The sequence below is a fragment of the Microtus pennsylvanicus genome, chromosome 1 (assembly GCF_037038515.1).
Source record: "Microtus pennsylvanicus isolate mMicPen1 chromosome 1, mMicPen1.hap1, whole genome shotgun sequence".
NCBI classification, from domain to species: Eukaryota; Metazoa; Chordata; class Mammalia; order Rodentia; family Cricetidae; genus Microtus; species Microtus pennsylvanicus.
In genome coordinates, this window is record NC_134579.1 from 106,266,838 (window position 1) to 106,291,292 (window position 24,455).

A 24,455-nucleotide genomic window follows, 5' to 3' on the forward strand; every position below is an offset into this window, starting at 1 on the left:
TTGCTATGAGTGAATACTGCTCACTTGAAAACACATCCAGACTGTTCATGAATAGGGATCGTTGGTAGAGGGCTTTCCTAATATGCACTAAGTCCTAAGTTCCATCCCGAGCACCATATAAACCAGGCATTTTAAATCAGAGGCTGAGGCATGCTTCTAATTCCAACAGTAGGTAGAAGCAGGAAGATTGGCAGTTCTAGACCAGCCTGGGCTACATGAGAGTTCAGGGCCAGCCTGGGCAACTTAACAGAACAGTCTTAAAATAAAAACCCCATCAGGCTAGGAATGTAATTTGATTGGTAGACTGCTGGTCTAACATGCAGGAGACCCAGGGCATGATCCCCAGGCTTACATAGAAGGGCTGTGGTGGCGGGTTCTTGCTGTTGCAGCACCAGGAGAGTCGAGGCAGGAGGACCAGGAACTCAGGTTCCTCCTCTTCTACACAGCCTTTGAGGCCAGGCTGGGGCACATGAAAGTCTGTCTCAAAACAAACTGGAGAAACCAAACCTAGAAACCGTCATGGCCGTCGCTACTCAAAACTCTCGTCAGTCACATGCTTTGCGTACCTCGGTTTCCTCCCCAGTTCCAACCTTCGGTTTGTCTTCATTTGGGGCAGTTTTAGAAGCCTGCTGGCTGACGCGGGCCCCCAGGGGACAGAGTTTGATGGTGCCTTCTCTGCTTTTGCAGGGCTGAGCCTGTCCTGTCCCGCATCCAGGAAAACCGGAAGCGGGTCATCCTCCCCTCCATCGACAACATCAAGCAGGACAACTTCGAAGTGCAGCGCTACGAGAACTCCGCCCACGGGTACAGCTGGGAGCTGTGGTGCATGTACATCAGCCCCCCGAAAGACTGGTGGGACGCCGGCGACCCCTCTCTCCCCATCAGGTCTGTGGCAAGTAAGCTCTGGCGGGGCTGGGAAAGATCTGCGGGACAGTGAGACCCCAGGCCCAAGGGTCAGCTTGAGCCACGGAGCAGGGCTGGGAGAGGCTGGCAAAGACTGGTGCGGTACTGTGAAAGCGGCTCCCCGAGGAGTGATGGTGCCTTAGGACCATCATTCCTGGCTGAGGGAGACAATTGCAGTTTATTGCAGGAGCTACACGTCTTAGGCGCCGCTTTCATATGGCTGCAATGAAAGTTTAAAATTGGTAATAATCCAGTTTTTCATCCTTCCTCGGGTGTTACATGGCTTCACAGTCTATGATCTTACCTACCCTTGGTTAACCTTTGTGAAAACACTAAATTATCTCAACGACTCGGCTCACCATCGGCAATAAAATCGCATCTGCGAAGGTTTTTCCTATAGTGTTGCATTGACAGGTAATAGAGATCGGGGTACGGCATGGGGGAGGGGGCAGCATTGTTCTACCTAGCGTCACACGTGTGGAGGTCAGAGGACAGCTTTGTGGAGTTTGCGCTCCCCTTTCACCTGTGTCTGGGTTCTGGGATCAAAGGTGGGGTGGATGGCAGGCTTGAATGGGAAGCACCATTGTTTGCTGAACCATCTTGTCAATCCCAAGCTGACACACACACACACACACACACACACACACACACACACACACACACACACACACGTCAGAGGATGTCTGCCATCTTCGTCAGGCATCTTCATTTGAAACAGTGTTTCTTATTGGCATGGAACTCTGCCACGATGCCAGGCTAGCTGGCCAGCGAGCTTCCAGAGAACTCCTGTATGTGTCTCGCATCTCATCGTTACTGAGATTACAACGGTGGTGCCTGGCTTTTATGTGGGCTTTTGGGATCAAATTGGGGTCGTCACTTTTGTGAGACAATCACTTTACCAACTGAGCCATCTTCCCAGTCCCCAACTCTTTTTTTTTATTTGTTTGTTTTGTTTTGTTTTTCAAGACAGGGTTTCTCTGTGTAACAGTCCTGGCTGTCTTGGAACTCCCTTTGTAGACCAGGCTGGCCTCAGACTTGCTGAGATCTGTCTGCCTCTGCTTCCCAAGTGCTGGGATTAAAGGAATACACCACCACTGCCCAGAAGTCCAGTCCCCAACTCTTAAAATAGGATTAATTCTGTCTTCAGTCTTTAGAGGTGGGAAGGGCAGCTTCTCCAAGTCTGACTTTAGTGAAAGTTTTTTTCATATCAAGCAGGAAAGCAAGGTGGGTGCAGGCTCTGTCTTGGTTTGCAAATCTGTGATAAACAAAATATGTTAGTTTTTTAAATTCCCATGACAAGTATCTGAGAAAAAGCAATTTAAGGAAAAAAAGATGTACTTTTTTTGGAGACAGGGTCCCACTATGTAGTTCTGGTTGTTCTGAGACTCACTAGGTAGACCAGGCTGACCTCGAACTCACAGAGATCCTTCTTCTTCTGCTGCCCAAATGTCGGGATTAAAGGTGTGTGCCACCACACATGGCTGGAAAACAAGATTGGTTTTAACTCAGCATTTCAGGGGCAAGTCTGTTAAGGCAGGAGCAGCATGGTAGAGAGGAGCAGCTCACAGCCTAGAGGCAGGAAAGAGGGAGAGAGAGATTGTCTGTTCCAGCTGCCTTTCTCTTCCCACCCCCTTCTATTCCAGCAGGTACCCAGCTTTGTGACACGGTGCCACTCACATTTAGGGTGGCTCTTCCCTCTTTCTCACTTCTGTCTGGAATGCCTTCTCAGATGCATCCAGAGATGTGCTTTAATAATCTCCTAGATGTCTCTCGAGCCAATCAAGTCAACGGCCAAAATTAACAACCTATCCTAGCTAGCTTTAACTGTTAGCTTGACACAGCCTGGAGTCACCTGGGGAAAGAGTCTCAGTTGAGAGATGGCCTAGATTAGATTGGCCTATGGACCTATGGTGGGAGATTGTCTTGATTGTTCATTTGTGTAGTAGGGCCCTGTCCACTGTGGACAGCACCATTCCCCGAGCAAGTGGTCCTGAACTGTGTTAGTAAGCTAACCAAGCATGGACCAATGAGCATGCCAGTAAGCAGCATTCCCTAAGGGTTCTACTTCCGGTTCCTTCTTGAGCCTCTGCCCTCAGTGATAGGCTGAGATCTGGAAGTATAAGCCAAACAAACCCTTTCCTTCACTAAGTTGCTTTTTGTTTGGAATATTTTATCACAGCCACAAAAAGAAAACAGGAGCATCATCACATCGGAGAAAGGGTTTGAGAAGTCTTTTTGATTTTCCGTCTCAAACCAAAAGCTGAAAAGTTGCCCGATAGTGGTACAATCAATGAGCAGGTTCAAGAACCACGAAGGTGGACTTTGAGGGCCATCTCAAAGGAAGCTGTGTCGTAGCCCAGTTCAGCTCTTTCTGCAGTGTTCCAGAATGATCCCTCAGCTGTCTGTAAGTCATAGTGTAGACTCATCACTGAGAAGGCATTACCTGTGAGCCAAGGTACAACCCACAGAGATATTTAAACTTTAACAGAGAGTATGTGAAGACCCAATGACCTTCGGAACTTAAAGACATTACGTTTCATATTTTAGTGAAATGATCCTTCTTCCCTTGTGTCCTTCAGACACAGGGAGAGGCTGGTCCCCCGCTATGACTGAAATAATGAGGTGATAATGGGGGGGGATTGTTCACAGTGAGGAACTTTGATGGCCTAGTACCTTTGTGTGTGTGTGTGTGTGTGTGTGTGTGTGTGTGTGTGTAATAGTGGCAATAGAACAAGGGCTTAAACAAAATTTCTGCTGCTAGCTCTTCACTGGGGTATTCCAGGCACATATTCTTCCTCTCAGCCATGCCCCCAGCCCCTCACTGTAAGATTCTAGGCAGGTGCTTCTCCTGAGTCATGCCCTCAGCCCCTCAATAGGGAATCCTCATAAGAACTCTACTGTTAATCCATATACCTCCAGATATTCACTGGAGGTTTCTAGGCAGGTGTTCTTACACTGAGGTGTTTTTGCTTTCGCCCCTCAACGGACACTTGCTCTGCCTCTGAGTCACACCATCATTCCCTCACAGAAGGATTCTCATCAAAAGAGCTACAGCTGAGCTACACTCATAGCTAAGGTGAATTGGCCGGCAGACATGGGCCCGTCTGCATAGGAAGGCTCTGTGTGAAACAGGACCTGGCATCCCTCAAGTGGCTGCCACATTACCAAATGATTAATATGCGCTTTAAAGACTCAAGAACATAGAGTTGTGATCCTGAGCCATTAATATTACACGAGTTTCCGATGTACAAAATGGAAGCATGCACCAGCGGTCTCCTCTTTGTGCGTCTTTACTTACCAGACACTTAATTTGTTAATGGTTGGTAGGGAGATTTAATTGTCGGAAAGGAGTTTTATGGGCCTGCTGATATTATTAAGCTGATAGAATGTGCTTTCTTAATCATGAGGACATGGTCATTTCTCCTCCATCCAGTAATGCCAAGATGTTAGTGGTTATGATTATACTCCATTGAAGGGTACAGGGAGCCTGTCATATTCCAAATAGCATAGTCTAAATAAAGCATTGCATACTAGATTTCCTGGTAGGGGATGGAGGATAAGAAGTTTCACCCCGGGGGCCAAAGAGCACTTGCTGCTCTAGCAGAGGACCCAAATGCAGTTCCCAGAATCCACGTTGGGCAACAGCTCCAGGAAATCCAATGCACTCTTCTGACCTTCCCGGACACTGTATTCATGTACAAAAACCCACACAGGCACACATCCATGCATGTAAATAAAAACATCAAAACTTTAAGGAAGCTTTGCTTTAGGGGAGCATAGTCCGTTTCTTTTGTTCTAGTGTTGAACACTGCAGCTAGCGCTTCATGAGTACCAGGCAAGGGCCCCACCACCGAGCCACCTCACAGCCCTTTCATTTTATTTTTTCACTTTTTGTTTGGGGATAGGGTCTTTATAAGTGGCATATGCTGGCCTTGAACTTATTCTTTAGACCAGACACGAACTTGTGATCCTCCTGCCTCAGCCTCTGGGACAGCTAAGATGACAGGCCTGCACCACCACACCCAGCCTATTGTCCCCCTCTGACCTAAGGAGCTATTCGCTAAAGTTTCCTGTTGGTTTTCTCTCCTTCATTGTCTACAGCTGAGACTTCAGGTGAGCGTGGGCAGTGACCTCAAAGAAAACAAAGGCCCCATGTAAAAGCTGTAGTTAGGGATGGTTAGAAAACACATCATGCCCAAGGAGGCACCTGCCTCCAGCCCCATGTGTTACTATACAGAGAACCAAAATGACTGGCCCCTAGCCTTTTGAAAAATCTTCTTTTCGTGTGTATGTATATGTTTCTGTGTGAGTTTATGTCACATGTGTGCAGGTGCCCATGAAGTTTAGAAAGGAGCATCAGTTCCCTTCGATCTGGAATTACAGTTGGTTGTGAGCTGCCCCACCCGGATGCTAGGAATGAAATATAGTCCCACTGGAAGAACAACAAGCTCTCTTAACCATGGTGCCTTCTGAAACAGGATCTAGTGGAGAGCTGATCTTGAACTTGCTGTGTAGTTAAGGAGGACCTTAAATCCTTATCTTCCTACCTCCACTTTCAGAGTGCTGAGTTTATGTGATACTGAAGATAGAACCCAGGGCTTCGTGTACGCTGGGCACATGTCACATGAGTTGAGTTATATTCCCAGCTCTGTATTCCTAGATCAGAACTTTTATGAAGGCTTCTGACTTCAAATGTCCAGGACTGCATTGTCTTGTCAGAGTTTCTATTGCTGTGAAGAGACACCATGACCATGGCAACTCTTATAAAAGTGAACATTGAATTTGGGGTGTCTCACAGTTCAGAGGTTTAGTTTATTATTTTCATCATGATGGGACATGTGCAGGCAGATATGGTGCTGGAGAGGTACCTGAGGGTCCTACATCTTGCAGGTAACAGGAAGTAGTCTGATGTCACACTGAGTGAAACTTGAGCAAAAGAGACCTTAAAGTCCACCTCCACAATGGCATACTTCCTCCAACAAGGCCACACCTACTTCAACAAGGCCTCACTTCCTAATAATCTCACTCACTTTGGGGACCATTTTCTTTCAAACCATCACATGTACCATGCTTCAAGGTGGCCTTGTGGAACTGGGGAGATGGTTCAGTGGAGAAAGCACTTGCTGAGGACCTGGGTTTCATTATCCAGAATCCATAAAGCTGGATGCAGAAGCATAAGTCTGTAACCTCAGCACTTTAAAGAAAGACCTACAGACTTTTGATTGTTTTTATTCTTACATGAACGTGCCTGTAGAAGTTTGTGAGCACTATGTCCATGTCGGAGCCTTTGGTGACCAGAAAAGGGCATCAGATCCCCTGAAGCTGGAGTAGCTGACAGATGTGAAAGCCCGACGTGGGTGCTGAGGATTGAGCCTGAGTCTTCTGAAAAAGCAGTAAGCATTCTTAACCTCTGAGCCATCTCTCCAGAACCCCATCCCAGCACTTGTACAGTAAGATGGAGACAGAGAAAGGAAAATCCCTGGATCTTCTTGTGGTGGTCTGAATGAAAATGGGTTGCAAAGGCTCACAGGGAGTGACATTATTGGAAAGGATTGGGACACTTGGTCTTACTGGAGTAAGCCTGGTCTTACTGGAGGAAGTGTGTCACTGGGGGCATTTTTGAGCCAGACCCAGTGACTCACTCTCTCTTCTTGCTGCCTGTTGATCCCGCTGATCTCAGCTGCTTCCCTAACAACATGTCTGCCTGCACACTGCCATGTTTCCCATCAGGATGATATTGGGCTAAACCTCTGAACTGTAAGCCAGCCCCAATTAAATGTTTTCTTTTATAAGAGTTGCCATGGTCATGGTGTCTCTTCACAGCAGTAGAAACCCTGATTAAGATACTCATGTATCATCTAGTCTGGTGTGTGCAGTGGAAAACAACAAAGAGACCTGTCTCAAACAAAACAAAGCAGAAAGTGAGGATTGACACCCCAGGTTGTTCTCTGACCTACACCACACATACACACACACACACACACACACACACACACACACACACATGCATTGATTAAAAAGAAGAGATGGCATTTGGCTAGTTAGGTCTCTAGAGTGAGTATGGTCCTTGCTCTGTGCTTGCCCCATGGATACTGCACCATTCCCAGGATGGCTTTGACTTGTGTTTCTTGTATGGGAGTTGTAGGCTTCTACAATAGTTGATTTATTGTGGGGTTGAAAGATTTGGGAGAAAGGTCACAGAAAGATATAGGAGAAGCATAGTAAGTCTTCTTGGAGGCTCTAGAACCCAATCCCATGCACATGTCCAAAGTCTTTTCTTCTGAGATTTCTTGGTAAGAGAGTTTGTAATGCCCTAGAATAGCTCTTGCATCTGTGCAGGAAAGGTCCAGAATCTCTGTTTTAGTCTCCAGTGGTTTTCCAGAGAGATGGCGCTTCCATCCATGTTAACAGCACCAATGGGTGTAATAAGTGAAGAGCCTCTTTGATAGCTTGATGAAAGTCCCCTTTACCCCGAAGCTGTGTAAGTGGTGAGGACATGGCATTTACATTCCCTTTGGTTTATAAATGCCATCGAGCCAGTGTCCTGGGAAGCTCTGGGACTCCTGAGGTGGACCACCATTCAGTGTTTCCTTCTAGCTTTCCTAGTGGGGTAGCCTTTCCTTATCCACTCATCAGTGATGGAAACATTACAAAGACAGACCCACGGCTGACTGTTGTGTAGCTGGTGCTCTGGTATCTAATGAACACCCAGCACTTAAACATTGGTGGATACATGGGCAAGTGGCAGATGAGGTTCAGGAGAGAGGTCAGGTCTCATAAATAATTAGAAAAAGATTGAGGGCTGGAGGATGCCTCCTTCAAGAAAGTACCTGCCATGTAAGTGGGAGTAAGCACCTGACTTTGGGGAAAAAATCTATTTTTGTTGCTTTGGACTTGTAATCCTAGTCCTGGGAAGGAGGAAGTAGGGAAATTCTTGGGGCTCAGTGTCCAGCCAACCTAGCCAAATGTATGAGCTCCATATTCAGGGAGAGACTCTGTCTTAGAAAACAAGGTGGATGGTATCAGGAAGGACATTTGGGGTTGACCTCTGTGATGGGGGAGGCCCTTCTGTCTGTGTGTTGCTTTTATTGGTTAATGAATAAAGAACTGCTTTGAACCTATGGCAGGAAAGAACAGAACTAGGTGGGGAAAGCTAGGCTGTATGCTGGGAGAAAGAAGGGTGGAGCCGAGAAGACACCATGGAACCACAGCCGTGCTGAAACTTTGCTGGTAGGCCACGATCTCATGGTGATATACAGATTAATAGAATTATCTATTAGGGTTAAATTAATATATAAGAGTTAGCCAATGAGAAGCTAGAGCTAATGGGCCAAGCAGTGATTTAATTAATACAGTTTCTGTGTGATTATTTCAGGTCTAAGTTAGCTGAGCAGCCGAAAACCAACAAGCAGCCCTCTTTGCAATACCTCTCTGGCCTCTGCATGCATGAGCACACACTTACATAAGCAACTACACACCACACACATACACACACACACACATGCAATCCTTTTGAATGAACTAATTCTATTAGTCTTAACATTGTGTGAATGGATGTGGAAAATCAGCCAAGATGAGCGTGGAGGGGAGCGTACGTCTAGCCTTGAGGGTACTAGGCTAGGTACACCATGTATTTACAAACACCTGGCTCAGTTCAGCAGCTGAGTGCCAGAGCTGTCAGCTTTACATCTGCTAATCTGAGAGTCTCTCTCCAGCTGTGAGACCCCCCCCCCCCAAGACTCTCACCAGGAAAGGACCGGGGACCTGAGGTGTTGTGATGTCTGAAGGGAGAATTTCACTGCACCCTGCTTGTGGAGCCTCCTCTGCATACCGCGCCAGGCATTTTCTGTGAATTGACAGTGGGGCCTCCCTGTTCCGTGTTAGGTGACCTTGTAATTAGTGACACTGCTCGTTAATAACCAATTCAAGATGATGAGTAACAATTAGCAATCCTTAATCCAACATATAATTTGATGATAAATTATAAGGTACCGGAGTGTCAGAGCCTGGGAGAATCATTTAGTCGCAAGAATTGCCCTGGGTGTGCATAGCTGCTGAGATTTCACTTTCTGTGCTGAGATATATGTAAGGGGAGAAGGCTACTTTTTCCTTCCTGGGGGAACGTGACAAGCTTACACAAGAGGAAAGCTTTAAGTGACAAAACAGACCTTTTTCTTAAGGCTTTAAAATAGACATCTTTTTCTATGTATCAGCATATATATTTTAGGCATTAACTGTGTTCAGCTTTATGGTAGGTACTTCCTTGGGGACAGTCCTGGTTAAATGATAAGACTCTTATCTTGAAAGGATCTGGAGACTGAGTGGGGAGACGGCTCAGTGGGAAAAGTGCTTGCTGTGCAAGCATGGGGACCTAGGTCTCATCCTCAGAATCCATGTTAAAAATCCCTGGCCTGATGGTGCAGACTTCTAGTCCCAGAGCTGGTGGAGATGAGGCAGGAGGATCCCTAAGGCTTGCTGACAGACCAGCCTACCCATATCAGGAATGGGGGGAGGGGTCAGTGAGAGACCCTGTCTCAGAAAACAAGGTAGACAGCACCCGAGGAATGAAATATGAAGTTGACCTTTGGTCTCCACATGGACATGCACACACATGTACCTGTGCATACCTGCATACCCACCTCCACACACACACACACACACACACACACACACACACACACACACACAGAGCTTGATTGGAGACACAGACCCAAGTTCATGTGATAATCCTGGTTAGTGGGGATTGTGGAAGGAGGGTAGTAGATTTTTGTGATTGTCTTGGAGGGAAATCTCATACGAACCTCATGGAATTTTTGTGTGCAGTGTTTGCCATTTATATAGCAAATATCTCTACCATCTCATGGGTTGAAGGTTTGGTCCCCAGATGTGGCATCATTGGAGAGGTGGTTTCATTAGCGTCATAGATGGGTTGACCTGTTGATGGGTGTGTTGATGAATGGGCTCTTAGGAGGTAGAGGCATTAGGGGTATATTTTGTACCTGGTCATAGTCTTCATAGTCTCTCTCTCTCTCTCTCTCTCTCTCTCTCTCTCTCTCTCTCTCTCTCTCTCTCTCTCTCTCCTGCTCTCACTCATTCTGTTTTTTCTTTGCCTCTCCCTTTCTGTCTATCTCCTTCCTGTATGTACTTGTGCAATCAAGATTTCTTGCCTTCCCCCCATCTATCCCTTCCTTTCCCTCCACCATAACATTTTCCCTCACCACAGTCTAAAACCTAACAGGTCAGTCAGCTACGGACGAAGAGCTCTAAAACTTGATCAGGATAAATCTTCCCTCCTTTAAATTATTGTTGCTTTATAAGAGTGACAAACAAAACAAGACAAAAACAAAAGCCCTAAGTGGCAGAGTCAAGTGTTTTACACAATGCAAATCCACTAATCCCCATAGCATCCCTAGAAACGCTGCTTGCTTGTTTGTTTTTGAGACTGGGTCTTATGAATATGAGGCTGGCTTTCTAGTGGCTGAACTCTCTAGTAGCTGAAGATGACCTTAAACTCCCGAGTCTCCTGTCTCCACCACCCCCAAGTGCTGGGATTGCAAGTATGTACCGCACCCCTGCTTTATGCGGTGTGAGGAAAGAACCCAGGGCTTCTTGAATGTTGGCACAATGCTCTACCCAATGATCCCAGCCCTACTCCTGGTCCTTGTTTCACAAACAGGCCTTCTCAGGTCCTTGCCCATAGTCACTCACTGGGTAAGAGGTACAGCTGGGACTCATGGAGGAGCAGGCAGAACAAGGGATGAGGGAAAGATTCCGGACTGAAATTGAGTGTTACATAGAAGCCATACCACACACTGGCAAGGGCTGTTGGTATTCCTGGTGTTGTGTATGAGGCTGGCCAATCTCAGAGTGGTGAGGAAAGGGGCGTTGACCTGTGCTTAACCAAACGAAGCCTGTCATGGTTCTCCAGATACCTGGATAACTTTTAGCCATGGGTCTAGTCTACCCCGCACAGCGTATTCCACAACCACCTGCTCACAGTGCTCAGAGTGTAGGTGCATGACTTCTCCAATGGCAGTGAGTACCTTCCAAAAGTCTTAAGTGTCAGCTGCAGGATGCGAAAGGAAGAACAGAGCCTCAGGTACAACAGCACATTTTTTAAGATTTTAGGCACATTCATGGGGTAGCCTGGGCTGTCTTTCCACTTATAACCCTCCTGCTTCAGCCTCCTGATAGCTAGGATTACAGGCTTGAAAAAGTAGAAGTTCTTTTAAAAACAAAACAAAATAAAGAAACCAAAAAACCTTACTTGGATGTGCATGAGTGTTTGCATGTGAACATGTGTGCATGTGTAAATGCACGACTGTCATAGCTCTCTCCTACCAAGTAGGTCTTTGGAATCGAATTCATGTCCTCAGGCTTGGAGGCAAGCACCTTTACCACTGAGCCATCTTGGCTGTTCAAAGGAGAGATGGTCTTTAGTGTCAAGGGATTATTGTGCAGGAAACAAAAGGATACCCCCTCCTCATGCCAGCCTCTGCAGAAACTGTGACAGAATGGAGGCGTGTTTGTAGTCATGGTGAAAACAATTCTTTGGGGTGAAGTCAGTTCAATCCCCTGACATCATCTGGTCCCTTGAATCATAGCCCGGATAGCTCACTATTTCTTTTTGCACTGAACATTCGGGCTGCATCTACACAGCTTTCTATTGGAGGCAAAATTCCCAGGCAGTGCCCTGAGGCTACAGCAGCATCTGTAAGGCAATCACTCTTCCATTTGACAAGAGGAGAGGGACCTGTCTTCATCAGCCAACATGGGCCTCAACAGCTCGCAGTAGCAGGTAGATTAATCTGAACCATGTAGCGGCAGAGATGGTCCTTTATCCCAGTAGAGAGTTCTGATGTGGTGGGCTGCCTCAGAGTAGACAAGCTTTATTTAAAACTGAAAGAGTTTTTTTTTTTAAATGGGAGATACTTTGCCTTCAAGTTAAAAGTGAGATTTGTGAGATATAGTTGTCCATAAATTGGGGAAGCAGGGTACCATTAATTTCATCAAGTTGGTTTGGCAGAAGGGAGAGCAGTAGTGTTTAGATCCCTCTCTTGCAGCAGATTGGGAGATGTAAGCTTCAGCTCTTTGTGGGGTTTTTTTGTTTTGGTGTGTGTGTGTGTGTGTGTGCACGAGAGCACATGTGCATGTGTGCATGCCTGTGTGATGTATGTACACATGTGTACAGGTTTGCAGAGGCCAGAAAAAGACATAAGGTATCCCACTCTACCTTGCTTGCTTGAGGCAAGTTCTTTTACTGAACCTGGAGCTAGGCTGGTGACCATCAAGTCCCAGGGATCCTCTTTTCTCTCTCTCGCATGGTGCTAGAATTACAGGCTAGGGTAACAGGCTTATGTGTATCTGCTACACCAGACTTTCTATGTGGGTGCTGAGGATTCAAACTCAGATCCTTATGCTTGTGTAACAAGCACTATTAGCCACTTAGCCATTGTGTTAGCCCCTATAGCCTTTACTTCGTTAGCTCTTCATTTTTTGGTATAGTATTGGGGATTGGACCCAGGGTCTTGTCCCACCAAGTTATGTTGGTCTCTAGCCCTTTGCTTTATTTTGAGATAGAATCTTACTAAGTTTCCCTGCCTGATATCATACTCACTGTGAAGTTCAGGATGACTTCAAACCCTTAATCCTCCTGCCTCCGTCTCCCAAGAAGCTGAAATGACAAGCCTGCACCCTACACCTGAACTTTAATCCCCTTCCCAGATTATTCCAGAATGTGTTATGTTCCTGGCCTTCCCGCATGTTTTCCTTCTCCTTTCTTTTCTTCCTGTTCCTCATTTTTTCCTCCACTGTCAAAGCCCAAAGTGTATGTTTGGGAGACTCTCAGCTTGGGTTCAGAGTAGACTGTAACTTTGACTTTCTTCTTACAAGTCTCTCTTATGAAAGAAAGCTCCTTGCTGAGAGGCTCATGCTTAGATCTAGCTGTCTTACATAGCCCTATATCACCTGCTTAGGGAATGGTGCTGCTAATGGTGGGCTGAACCCTCTTGCATCAATTAACAGTCAAGACAACACCCTGCACACATGTTCACAGGTCATTCTGATGTGCACAATTCCTCACCAGAGGCTCTCCTCTCAAATGACTCTAGGCTCTGTCAAATTGACAATAAATCTAACTTGGATTTCAGGTATTTGGCCCCAGCAACCTAGAAAGCAGCTAACAATCCTCTGATGAACCTTACAGTTGGAAAGCAGGTGTTACAGACACAAAACTGGGTTTGGAGAAGGTATGACCGTTTCACTTCTGTTAGGTCAAGAAGAAAGCAAATAGACCTGGGAACAACAGTGGCACACACCCGTCATGCCAGCTCCTTGGAAGGCTGAGGCAGAAGACTGCAAAGTAGAGAACAGTGTGGGCTACAGAATGGTGTCAAGAACAGGCTATATAACTTCCAAAAATCAATGGATATACCTTTGTAGTAGAGCCCCTGCCTGGACTCCCCAGTAAGGGGTTGGGGTGTGGCTCAGTGGTAGAGCACCTGCCTAGAATCCCTCAGTGAGGGGCTGGAGTGTGGCTCAGTGGTAGAGCCCCTGCCTGGACTCCCCAGTGAGGGGCTGGAGTGTGGCTCAGTGGTAGAGCACTTGCCTAGAATCCCTCAGTAAGGGGCTGGGGTGTGGCTCAGGGACACAGCACATACCTAGAATCCCCTAGCTAGGGACTGGAGTTTAGCTCTGAAATACAGTACCTGCCTAACATGGGCAAGGCCCATGGTTCAATCATTAGTATTGGAAAAGGAAGAAAAAAAAAAGCATGGGGAAGAAAGAAAATGGAGCTTTACTTTAATACCCGGGAATGTGGTAAATTCTGATAGCAGATCTCCCAATGCCTTTTCTAAATAACACGGGCTATTTTCATCCCATTGTCCCAATTGAGTTTTTAAGGCCCAGAAGAGTCCAGCCGACTTTCTCAAGATAAGAAAATGTGGGCTGACACCTCGCAACATCTAGTTGGAATTTTAGGTTATAGTCTCCCTTCTTTCTTTCTTGTTGCCAAAGTGACTCTAAAAATAACTGTTGCTACCAGGCACACGGGCAGTCGGGAGCCGTCTTCTTCCCTCCTTGTGAGAAGCCTGGGTTCCTGTAACATCAAGTCATCCTTCTGGCACGTTCTCAAACCAAAGAAAGACTGTGACAAGCTTGTTTAACATTTAAGAACAGCATAACCACCACACGTACCTGCTTGTGCAGTGGACCCTTCAAAGGGCCTGGAGCACAGGCAGCTTGTGAGGCCCTGGGTAGCTCATCCTCACGGGAGGCCCTTCATAGACTTGGTTGGGTGCCCCGGGGCAGCATTTTGGAGTCTGACTTCAGTGCAAGAAGTTCAATGGTCTCGGGAATGCCTAAGAAGTTCCCCGTTAAAGGAAGAAGCAGAGAAACGTTGCTTCACTGTCTCTCATTAATTGAGCTTCCTACCGCGGTGGCTGTGGTGAGCGTGGGAGGGCTGGGCTTGCAGGTGAGGGGCTCCCAGGTGTGAGCAACACTGAAATCTCCCCAGCGTGGATGAGTTCTGAGAAAGGTTTTCCTCTGGAAGTCGTCTTCGTCTCCAGTCTGAATTCAACCTAGTCCCCTTTGTGAGTTTGATTTCTCCCCCCCCTTTCTTTCCTTTATTTCTTATTTTATTTTATTTATTTGTGTTTGAGTGTTGGTTTTGATGCTGGGTATTGGACTGAGAGCCTTGCACTGCTAGGCAAACACTTTACAGCTGAGCTTTACACCCCCAGCCCCTCAAAGGTGGATTCTACTTAAGTGTTCTACCACCGAGCTGTGCCCCCAACCCCCGCGCTCCCCACACCCCAGCCCTTCACTGTGGTATTCTAGGCAGGTGCTCTACCACTGAGCCACACCCCAGCCCCTCACTGGGGAATTATAGGCAAGGGCTCTACCATTGAGCCACACCCCAGCCCCTCACTGGGGGATTCTAGGCAGGGGCTCTCCCACTGAGCCACACCCCAGCCCCTCACTGGGGAATTATAGGCAGGGGCTCTACCATTGAGCCACACCCCAGCCCCTCACTGGGGGATTCTAGGCAGGGGTTCTACCACTGAGTCACACCCCAACCCCTTACTAAGGGATTTTAGGTAGGTGCTCTGCCACTGAGCCACACCCCAGCCCCTCACTGGGGGATTCATGGCAGGTGCTCTACTACTGAGCCATGCTCTCAGCCCCATATTTGTAAACCTATATCCATAATGCCTTAGAAATTCCGAGCCTGACTCAGAGAGATTCTTGGCCTCTTTGCCTACTGTCTTTCCTAGCTTCCCTAGAAAGCCTTCCTGGGATGTGGGGAATGAGTGAGTGTATCACACCTGTGACCAAAGGGAAATCTCAAGACTTTTGCTTGTAGCATCCTTCCTTCTCTGGGTCATTGTCCCTAGCCAGGCTGGTTATCCTTATGCCGCAGTGTTCCTGGCAGACATTCACAGCTGGCTTCATATGCGACCTTGCTCCAGTCTGATGAGAAATCCTCTCAGTTCTTCATAGCTGCTCCTGTCTGCAGACCCCCTCCATGAACCTCAGCCATGGTCCCCTGTCATTCCATCCTCAGCTGCAACCTCATTTCCCACTCAGGGAAGAGCATCAGCTGCTCCCTTGGCTTCCAGCTCCACCCCCGTCTTCCCTCCCCCAGGAATGGAGCAGGAGGATTAAAGCACTTGGCCTCCTGCCGCATGGCTTCTGGAGCATCATGTTCCCCTTCGTAAGGATGCCCCAGATGGAGGCTGTGAGGCCATCTGTGGGGCGCACTCCATCCACAGCCCCCATAGAGAACAGCAGAATAGCCCACTCTGCTCTGTGCACAGAAGTCACTGGGAGGCGCCTGCATTTCTTCCCATCTGCTTCCTTCTTCCATGGTTCCTGCAGTAGAAGAGCAACATACAAGCTGCCCTTGCTAAAGCACTGACCCCTCGCTCAGTCCCAGAAGGTGAAATAAAAACAACACGGAGGTCTGGCCTCTCCACCTTCATCCTGTGCTACCTCCTTCCTGATTCTGTACAGATGTGTTAACACCCAAGGACCGAGTCTTGCCTCACCTGCCTCATCCCCCTTCAATGCTGAAAGCATGAAGAAGTCATTTTCCTGCTCATGCAGTTACCCTGGATACCTCACGCAGAATCCTCTTGGGCCAGAACACCTCCAGATGAAGACAGTTGTCTGCTCTGGAGACCCTGCATCTGGAGCAAGAGTGGTGGTCTCCCGAGGACTGGTTTATCCTTGAACCACAATAAGAACTTTCTGGAACTACCTTGCAGGGTCAGAGCTGAGACAATGACGATCATACCTCAGTTTGACCAGGACTTCTTAATTATGCCTAGCCCCGCCCCCTCCTGCAACTCTTTCTCTATTTTATTTATCTGCTATGTATATAGTGGTCAAGCATGTTCGCTTGAAGGCCAGAAGAGGGCACCAGATCTCATCGCAAGCTCTGGTTGTAAGCCACCATGTGGTTGCTGGGAATTGAACTCATGATCTTTAGAAGAGCAGCTAGAGCTCTTAACCTCTTGAGCTATCTCTCCAGCCCTATCTCCCTCTATTTTAACCTAAAGCTCAATCAGAACCCAGGGATGAACCTGGACTCTCTGGACTCCTTTATCTGCTCCTCTTCCCGATGTCTTGATTCAGTTTCCTTCCTCTGTGTTTCACTGTTATTCCTGTGTTTAGATGGCCTACTGGGGGAGCTCTGGATTTGGCTCGGTTAATAAAGTGTTTGCCTAACATGCAGGATGCCTTGGGTCCCAAACCTCACATCAGAGTGAGCAGAGTTGGAGCATTCCTGTAATCCTAACACTTAGGAGATGGAGGCAGAAGGCTCAGGAGCTCAAAGGCATCCTCAGCAACCTAGTGACTTTGAGACAAGCCTGAGCCACATGACATCTTGTCTGAAAAACTAACAGCAACAACGACAACAACAAAAGGTAATAGGATATTGGATAGGAGGTGACCCCACGCCTAGCCTCTTGGGGACGCCAGAGTCCTAGCTTTTATCTTATGTCACAATTATGGTTACACAAGAATATTAGGTGGGAAACTGTGGACTTTATCCTCCCCCGAGTCTTAGGTGTGCCACGCCTGTTATTTCTATGTAGGCAGAGCCCTAGGCTCTGGCTTCCCCATCGTTTCCATTATCTCTTAAACGAGGAAGCAAAGGAGGAGACTGGGGAGATGGCTCAGGCAGTAACACGCTTTCCATGTAATATGGGGACCTGGGTTCCAGCCTCCAAACTCCCACAAAAGCTGAGCAGTGCACAATTGCAATGTAGAGCTGGGGGGAGCGGGGGGGGGCTCCATCCCAGTGAGTGAAGCCGAGCCAGGCGCATCCAAGTTCAGTGAGAAACCTTGTTTCAGAAATAGAGGAAGGTATCAGATGCTGACTTCTGGCCTCTGCATTCACACACACACACACACACACACACACACACACACACACGGACAGGTAAAAGAACTGAGAAACACAATAACGAGCTAGCTGTATCTTCGAGCAGAGGTCACCCCGCCCCAACAGAGAAAGTCACATGTACAGCTTCCCAACTGTGGCCTCATTTCCAGACGGAAGAGCAGGATATCCCTGAAGACAGTAGCTTCCCCCAGGCTCCTCTCCAGTGCCAGGGATCAGAGGTAGAGGGGGCACGGCGGTGAGACCTCTTTCATTAACATGACCTCATTCTTTGCCCTGATTCCCAGAGACATCCTCTTTGCTGCCCCTCTCTCTCATCTGCATCCTGTAGCTCAGCTGGGATCCTGGTTAACCATCGATAGGACTATCTCTGACCCTGATGTTGTGAGCTGGGAAGTGGCGCTCATTGCTTCATATAAAACTGGGTGTAGTGGAGACAGGAGGATCACGAGTTCAAGGTCACTCTCAGGTGCATAGTGAGTTTGAGGCCAGCCTGAGATGTATGCTACAATGTCCCCAAAATAAAAACAGTTGGTATATCTATATCGGGATAAGTGATTTTCAAGCCTCGCCTGTTAGGGCAGCCTGAGTCCTGGCTTTTGACACAAAACTGCTTATAAAAGAACCTTAAAAGTGGAAACTCAGGGACTGGGTTTGAGGGCTCACCTCAGGACTTCAAAGCCTTTTCTGCACCAGCATTTTGGTCCTCAGTGGGTCTTGTGTGCAGCGCCCTGTCTTCTTGCAGCTTGAAGCATCTCTTCAATCCCTGGCATCAGCCCCTCTTTCAGGTCACCTGCACTGCGCCTCAGATTATTAGAAATGGATGCATATCCTGAAATCCACATTTCTGAGCCCCGTTTCTTTATCGGTCTGAATGAACTTCTTTTAGTCATGCTTAGGATATAAATAGAAGCTTTAAAGGTTTGGAATTTTTTTTAAACAATTGTTTGACAGCTTCATACGTTTATATAATGAGCTTTCGTCGTTTTCACTCCTTCCCCCTCTCTCTGCCATTTGAACACTTCCACCTAGAAACCTAGTGTTTAAACACATGGGCCGATGGGAGATAGTCACATTCGGACCACCGCACTAAATAGTAAAGTAAATAGGGAATGCCCCTTCCAGGCACAAAGCCTACCTCACCCCTTGCACCTCTGCCAACAAAGAATACAAAGAAGAGAGCCCCTAGGAACTCAGATCTTTCCATATTTTTTTCCATATCTCTCACATCACCTTCCTTGATTATCTTTAACTTACATTCTGGGAAAAGTATGGGTGCAGCTAGCTCAGTGGGTAGTGTTCACCAACATGCATGAAGACATGGGTTCCATCCTCAGCTCTGCATAAACAGGGCGTGATGGCACACACCTGTAATCCTAGCATGCAGGAGGTGGAGGAAGGAGGAACCGAAGTTAAAGGTCAACCTTGGCTACTTAGCAAGCTGGAGCCCAGCCTGGGCTCAAAATTAGAAAAGTATGTTTCTTTTTCTCCCCCATTTCCTTCCCCTAGCACCTTAACCGTGGTGCTCAGAGCATTTGCTCTCCTGGGTCAGTAAGTTAACCTGTAGACTTTTCTTAGTCCACGCCTTCAATTCTTTCATCGCCAAGACCAAGAACTTGCAAAAGGAACTCAGCGTGCCAGCAGGATTGATTACCAGGCTTCATGGGAAGGAGGATGTCTGTACCCTTGTTCATCAAACCCTGTAGGATTTTCTTAGGAGTTACTGTGCACAGGAAATCAAATTTCTCTACAGTCTGTCATCTCCAAGAGACAGGGATACTTGCTTGAAGAAACTTCAAATCGCAGAGACTTCAAAGCTAAAGAAGATGAGGAGGGTGGAGAAGAGACTGACAGCCATGGAATTAGAGCTCCCTAAATTGTCTGTAGAGATTCGGAAAGGGGTGGCTTTTTTTTTCAGATGTCATCTTCCAGGCCAACTGAAAAGAACAAGGGTGGGACTAGGAGCCCAGAGACTTTTAAAATCATATTGTTAAAACGGCTTGTAATGATGTATTCGTTGTAAAATTTATACTGTGTTCATTGTAAGTTTAATATTCATTGTAAAAATTAAAAATACAACAGAGGATTAGCTAATCAGTCACCACGCAGTCCAGTGATAACCACTGTTAATATTTTATGAAGATGGCACATATTTTACATTTTTTTTGCTTCTATAAAAAATTCATGCACATGCTCAAAAGACAAGTGAGTGTTCTCTGAGTCTCTACCTGCTCTCCAGAGGGACAGCTATGGTTTCTTTAATTTGTGTGTGTGTGTCTGTATAGGTGTTCCCAAGTGTACAAGTACGCATGTGCGTATGTGCGGTGTGCGTGCGTGCGTGTGTGTGTGTGTGTGTGTGTGCGCGCACATGCGTGTGTGTACAGGCCATTGTCAACCTTGAATGTCATCCTTTAGGCAGTCTACCTTGTTTTTTGAGGCAGTGTCTCTTAATGAACTGGAGCTTACCAAGTAGACCAAGTTGTCTGTCTAGCCAGCCCCAGGGATCTCCCTGCTTCTACCTCCCCAGTGCGAGGCTTATAAGAAAGAGCAGTCAAATCTAACCTTTTCAGCTGGACTCTGCTGAAGCCAGGTCCTCATTCTTCCAAGGCAAACAGTTAACTGACTGAGCTATCTCCCTAGTCTTTTCCCCCGCCTTAGGTTTCTGAAGCAAGAATTCAGTATGTGACCCAAGCTGGCTTTGAACTCAAAGCCATCGTCCTGCTTCAGCTACTTGAGTGTGGGGACTACAGTCATGAGCCCCTGGGCTGCGCTTTATATGGTGGTTTTGTTCACTTCTGCGTCTCTACCATGGCTCTAGTTGTACATTGAGAGTTAGAAATTGCTTCTGAACTTTCTTCCGTGGTGGATAAGGAATTAACTCTGGCTCTCTGTCTGACACTAATTGGTCTCCCTACGATTCTATTCAATTCTGACACTAACCCCCAGAGTTAGCTTCACACTCCAAAGGTTTAAAGACTCAGTCTCGAAAGGAATGTCTTCATTTCAACACCCTGGATGAGTATCTGGTCTCCAGAGATTTAGCGATGTTTCTGTGTCCATCTTGTAAGCATTCAGGAGTTCCCACATCTCCCTTCAGGCTTCACACTTTGCTAGAGTGATACAAGACTCCAGAAAACAATTCCTGAGCCATCGCTAGTTACTATGAAATACAAAGCCCAAGAAACCAATGGGAGTGATGCTGTTGGGTTTTGGATGAGCGATGGCTTCCATAGGCACGTTCGAACACTCACTCTCCAATGGTGGAACAGTTTAAGGTTGTAGAAAACTTAAGAAGGAGGTAAGTAGATTCTTCCTGGAGGAAGGATGTCACTGGGAGCAGACTTTGAGGATTTGTAGCCTGGCCTTACTTCCTGCTCTTGTTCCCCCCACACACACTCCCCCCCACCTCCATCTGATGGAATATAACCTCTACTCCCTGCCAGGCACAGTTCATTCTCCTGTTCTTATGCTGAGGGCTCTGTCCCTCTGAAACTGTGGGCAGAAATAAACCCTTTCTACCTAAGGTTGCTTTGATCACAGCAAGAGAGACGCCTAGGGAAAAATCTAAGGTATAAGAATGGAGCTTCCATGAGTTTTGAACCTTATCTCAGGATATTTTTAAGAAGGGGTTTCATCAATTATGGTGGGCCCAGTGCATGACAATGTAATGTAATTCAGCGTCTAGCTCCTGTCCTCTCTCTAGAGGCTGGGGAAGGGGTAGATCAGCATATCTTTAAGTAATTTAGTATGTGCCTGTCTGAAATGCTTGAATGACATATTCCAAATCTGAGTGATTTTATCTCAGAATCTGAGACTCTATTCCATTGTGTTCTAACATCACGGCCATCGTGAATTCTAGAGCCACCCTGTTTCCCTGTTATTTGGATGTCTTCTGCCCCTCCCTCTTTTGAAATCCTTTTATTCCAGGTATTCTGAGATGCTCAGTTTTCATGATGATGGGTCCTGGAGTAGACTGTGTTTATCCGTTGTGCTGGGCATCTACTAGAAACATTCCAATGAGAATTTCTACACATTCTTTTTTTGCATCGTGTTTATGTTCGTGTGTGTGTGTGTATTTCATTTTTGGAGCTTAAATTTGAATATTGAACCTTATGAACTGATTGTTGAGTTTTGGGGGGTATTTTTTTCTCTTTTGTCCTTCAGCTGTGATCTGGGGTGTATTGTTAACTTTGTTTTCTAAACATCCTATTTCTGCTTTTGTGTTTTTGTTTGCAGGAGTCTTTTAAATCTCTACTAGTCCTCAGCTGGGGTCCCCAGTTTTTACTTCATGAATGCAGTATTTTATGAAATTATCTGAGGATATGAATGTCATTTTTCAAAACGAATACTATATTACACACATACACTCACACACTTATATATGTGTGTGTGTATATATATATATAAAAAATATCTAATCAGAGAATCTAGGAAGACTTGGGTACAAATGAGTACATAACATAATTTGATTCTTCTTTATAAGTTTCCAAACTCATGTGTCTGCAATTGTTTATGAGTCAGTCACACTTCAATAATGTGCTTTTTAAAAGAAGTAAATATCAAATATAAGACAAAATAATCTGCAGTGTTGGCAGTCAGCGGCCAGGAAATGCCCAGGAGAGGCCTCCTGGGAAAGTAATCCTCTTTGCTTCCTGGCTTTGGATACTGGTTGAAAGCAATGAGTTCAGGCTGTGGAAACTGGAGGATAAAGCACCTGAGGCGTGTTCATTCCCATATACCTGTTTCACTCTAGTCAAAAATCTTTAAACACTTCTCACTCAAGCACCGGGACCTGAGTTCAGATCCCCAGACTCCACATAATACCTGCTCTCCCATAGGGAGATGGGACACTTGAGGGCCAGCCAGTCTGATGATGCCATAGTAAACAACCTGAGGTCCTATCTCAAACAAGGTAGAAGGTGAGGACAGACACTGAAGGTTGTCCCCTGTGCCTGCTGTGGCATGTGTGTACCCACACAGACACATAGGAATGAACATACATACATATACATCCACATACATTACACATACACATTTTTTTTTAAAGGAGAAAGAAACAAGAACTGGAGAGATGGCAGAGGTTTGGTTCCCAGCACCCATATCTGGCAGCTCACAACCACTTAAAACTCCAGCTCCAGGGGACCCAACACCTCTCTCCTCTGCTGACACCGGCAACACAGATAGGCGCAGAGATATACACACATTACATGCTCTAAAAGAAAATAAGACTAGAAAATAGCCTATTTCCCAAACTCTGATTCATTCCAATAATTCTTGTTGTTTTTCTTGTTTCTTGTTCTTTCCGGGAAGTTAATCGCATTATGTACGAATAAGTGTAATTTTCTCCCTCCGTCTCCTAGCATTACGTTTTAGCAGTTTTTGTCTTAACTGCAGTCTGAAGACCAATATTGAGTATTAATGACACCCTCACATCGTCAGCTTGTTCTTGACTTAATGAGGTACCTTGAGTGTGTCGCTGTTACCACCCACCCTGGCTGTTTGTTTTAAATAGACACCAGGTTAGGGAAATTGTCTTTCTAATTTACTACGAGGTGTTCTTGAGAACAACAACAAAAAAAAAAAAAATGGAGAGACTTGTGTGTTTGGGTATTTATTTAACAGATTCTATTTTTCCCTTTATTAAAAGTCTGAATTATGTTAATAGACCATCTAAAATGTATTGTAGCTGGAGAGGTGGCTCTGTGGTTAGGAGCACTTGCTGCGGAGCCAGCTCTCCAGCCACCTGGGCTCCGTCCCCAGGTTCCTAGCACGCAAATTGGGTGGCCAGTAACTCCGGCTCTAGAGGGTCTAATACCCTCTTTTGGCTCACAAACCACCTCCCCACCCCTGCCCACACTCATATATATATACATATACACACCACCACCTCCAACAAGCATACACACATATGCACCCTTCTATACACATACACAAACACACATATGCACACACACACACACACACAAGAATGCTCATGTCCATAACCCATATAAACATTAAAAATTAAAATGTTTTTCTTAAAAAAAGATGTTTCCATTTTCTTCTTTCTTTTCTTACCCCCATGTTTGTATGTTGGGGACAGAGGTAAACATTGGGTGTCTTCCTCAACCTTTTTATTTTATTTTATTTTATTTTATTTTATTTTTGAGATGGGGTCTCTCACTGAACCCCTTTAGTTCAGGAAGCTCCCTAAGCTGCCTGGCCATTAGCTGGGGATCTTTCTGTCTCTGTCCTTCCAGTGCTGGTGTTACAGGTGTGCACAACCACATGGGGCTTTGTTCACCTGTGTTCTGGGGACCAAATACAGGGCTTCACATTTGCAAGGCAAGTGCTATGTCAGCTGAGCCTTCTCCTTACTCCCTGGTCTCCTCTTCTTCCTCCTTCTTTCATTTTTTCCCCGTTTTGTTTTTCAAAGGTGCCTGGCAGCTTTAAATTATGTAGCGTTTTTCTATCTTATGAGAATGGACCTATTAAATTCTTGGTCCCACTGTGTCCAGGGTCTGTGTGCACTGGGATGCTTGACAGCCTCCATGGGAGTTAACGCTTCCCTCTGTGCCCATTTTCTGCTCTCTCAGAATCTTCTGTTTGGACATTTCTTCCCTTATTAAAATATTTGCCTCTTTACGCATGGCTGAAGCTCTCCTCTCCATCCCAGTGGGTATATATATGTATACACGTGTGTGTGTTATGTGTGCATGCACACATGCATGTGTGTGCGCACCCGCCTTTCTCCTCTCTTCTTTTAAAATGAGATCGAATTTTTAAATCTTTCCACGGGAATAACTCTATTTATTCATTCCTCTCCTACTCTGTATTTGAGTTCTACAAATTTGTTTTGTGCCTCCCCCTTCCTCGCTCTACTTTCTGGATTGCTAGCTCACTTTCCACCCTTTCGAATTGAAATCCTGTTTTATTTATTTTCATTTTGTTTTTCTTAATAGCTAAAGCATTTAATGCTTTGGATTTTCCTTCGAGTGCTGATCTGCCACCGCTCATAAGTTTCCACACGGAGTGTTAGACTTGTCACTATTTTTTAAATAGTGTATGATTCCAGGTTTTATTTTTTTGACTTTGAGCTAAGAGAAATTTAAATATATTTTTTATAACCGAATGGTCTGGTTTTAAAATGTAAATCCTTTAT

At 46.1% G+C, this 24,455-nt stretch overlaps 1 protein-coding gene across 2 annotated transcripts in view; it reads left to right on the forward strand.

The window, feature by feature from the left end:
• Galnt17 (polypeptide N-acetylgalactosaminyltransferase 17) overlaps window positions 1-24,455 on the forward strand; it is a 422,314-nt gene that overhangs the window by 230,102 nt on the left and 167,757 nt on the right. For both annotated transcript variants that reach the window (XM_075977683.1, XM_075977693.1), the window contains one exon: window positions 688-885. In XM_075977683.1, the coding sequence (XP_075833798.1) occupies window positions 688-885 (198 nt within the window). The remainder of the gene's footprint in view (window positions 1-687; window positions 886-24,455) is intronic.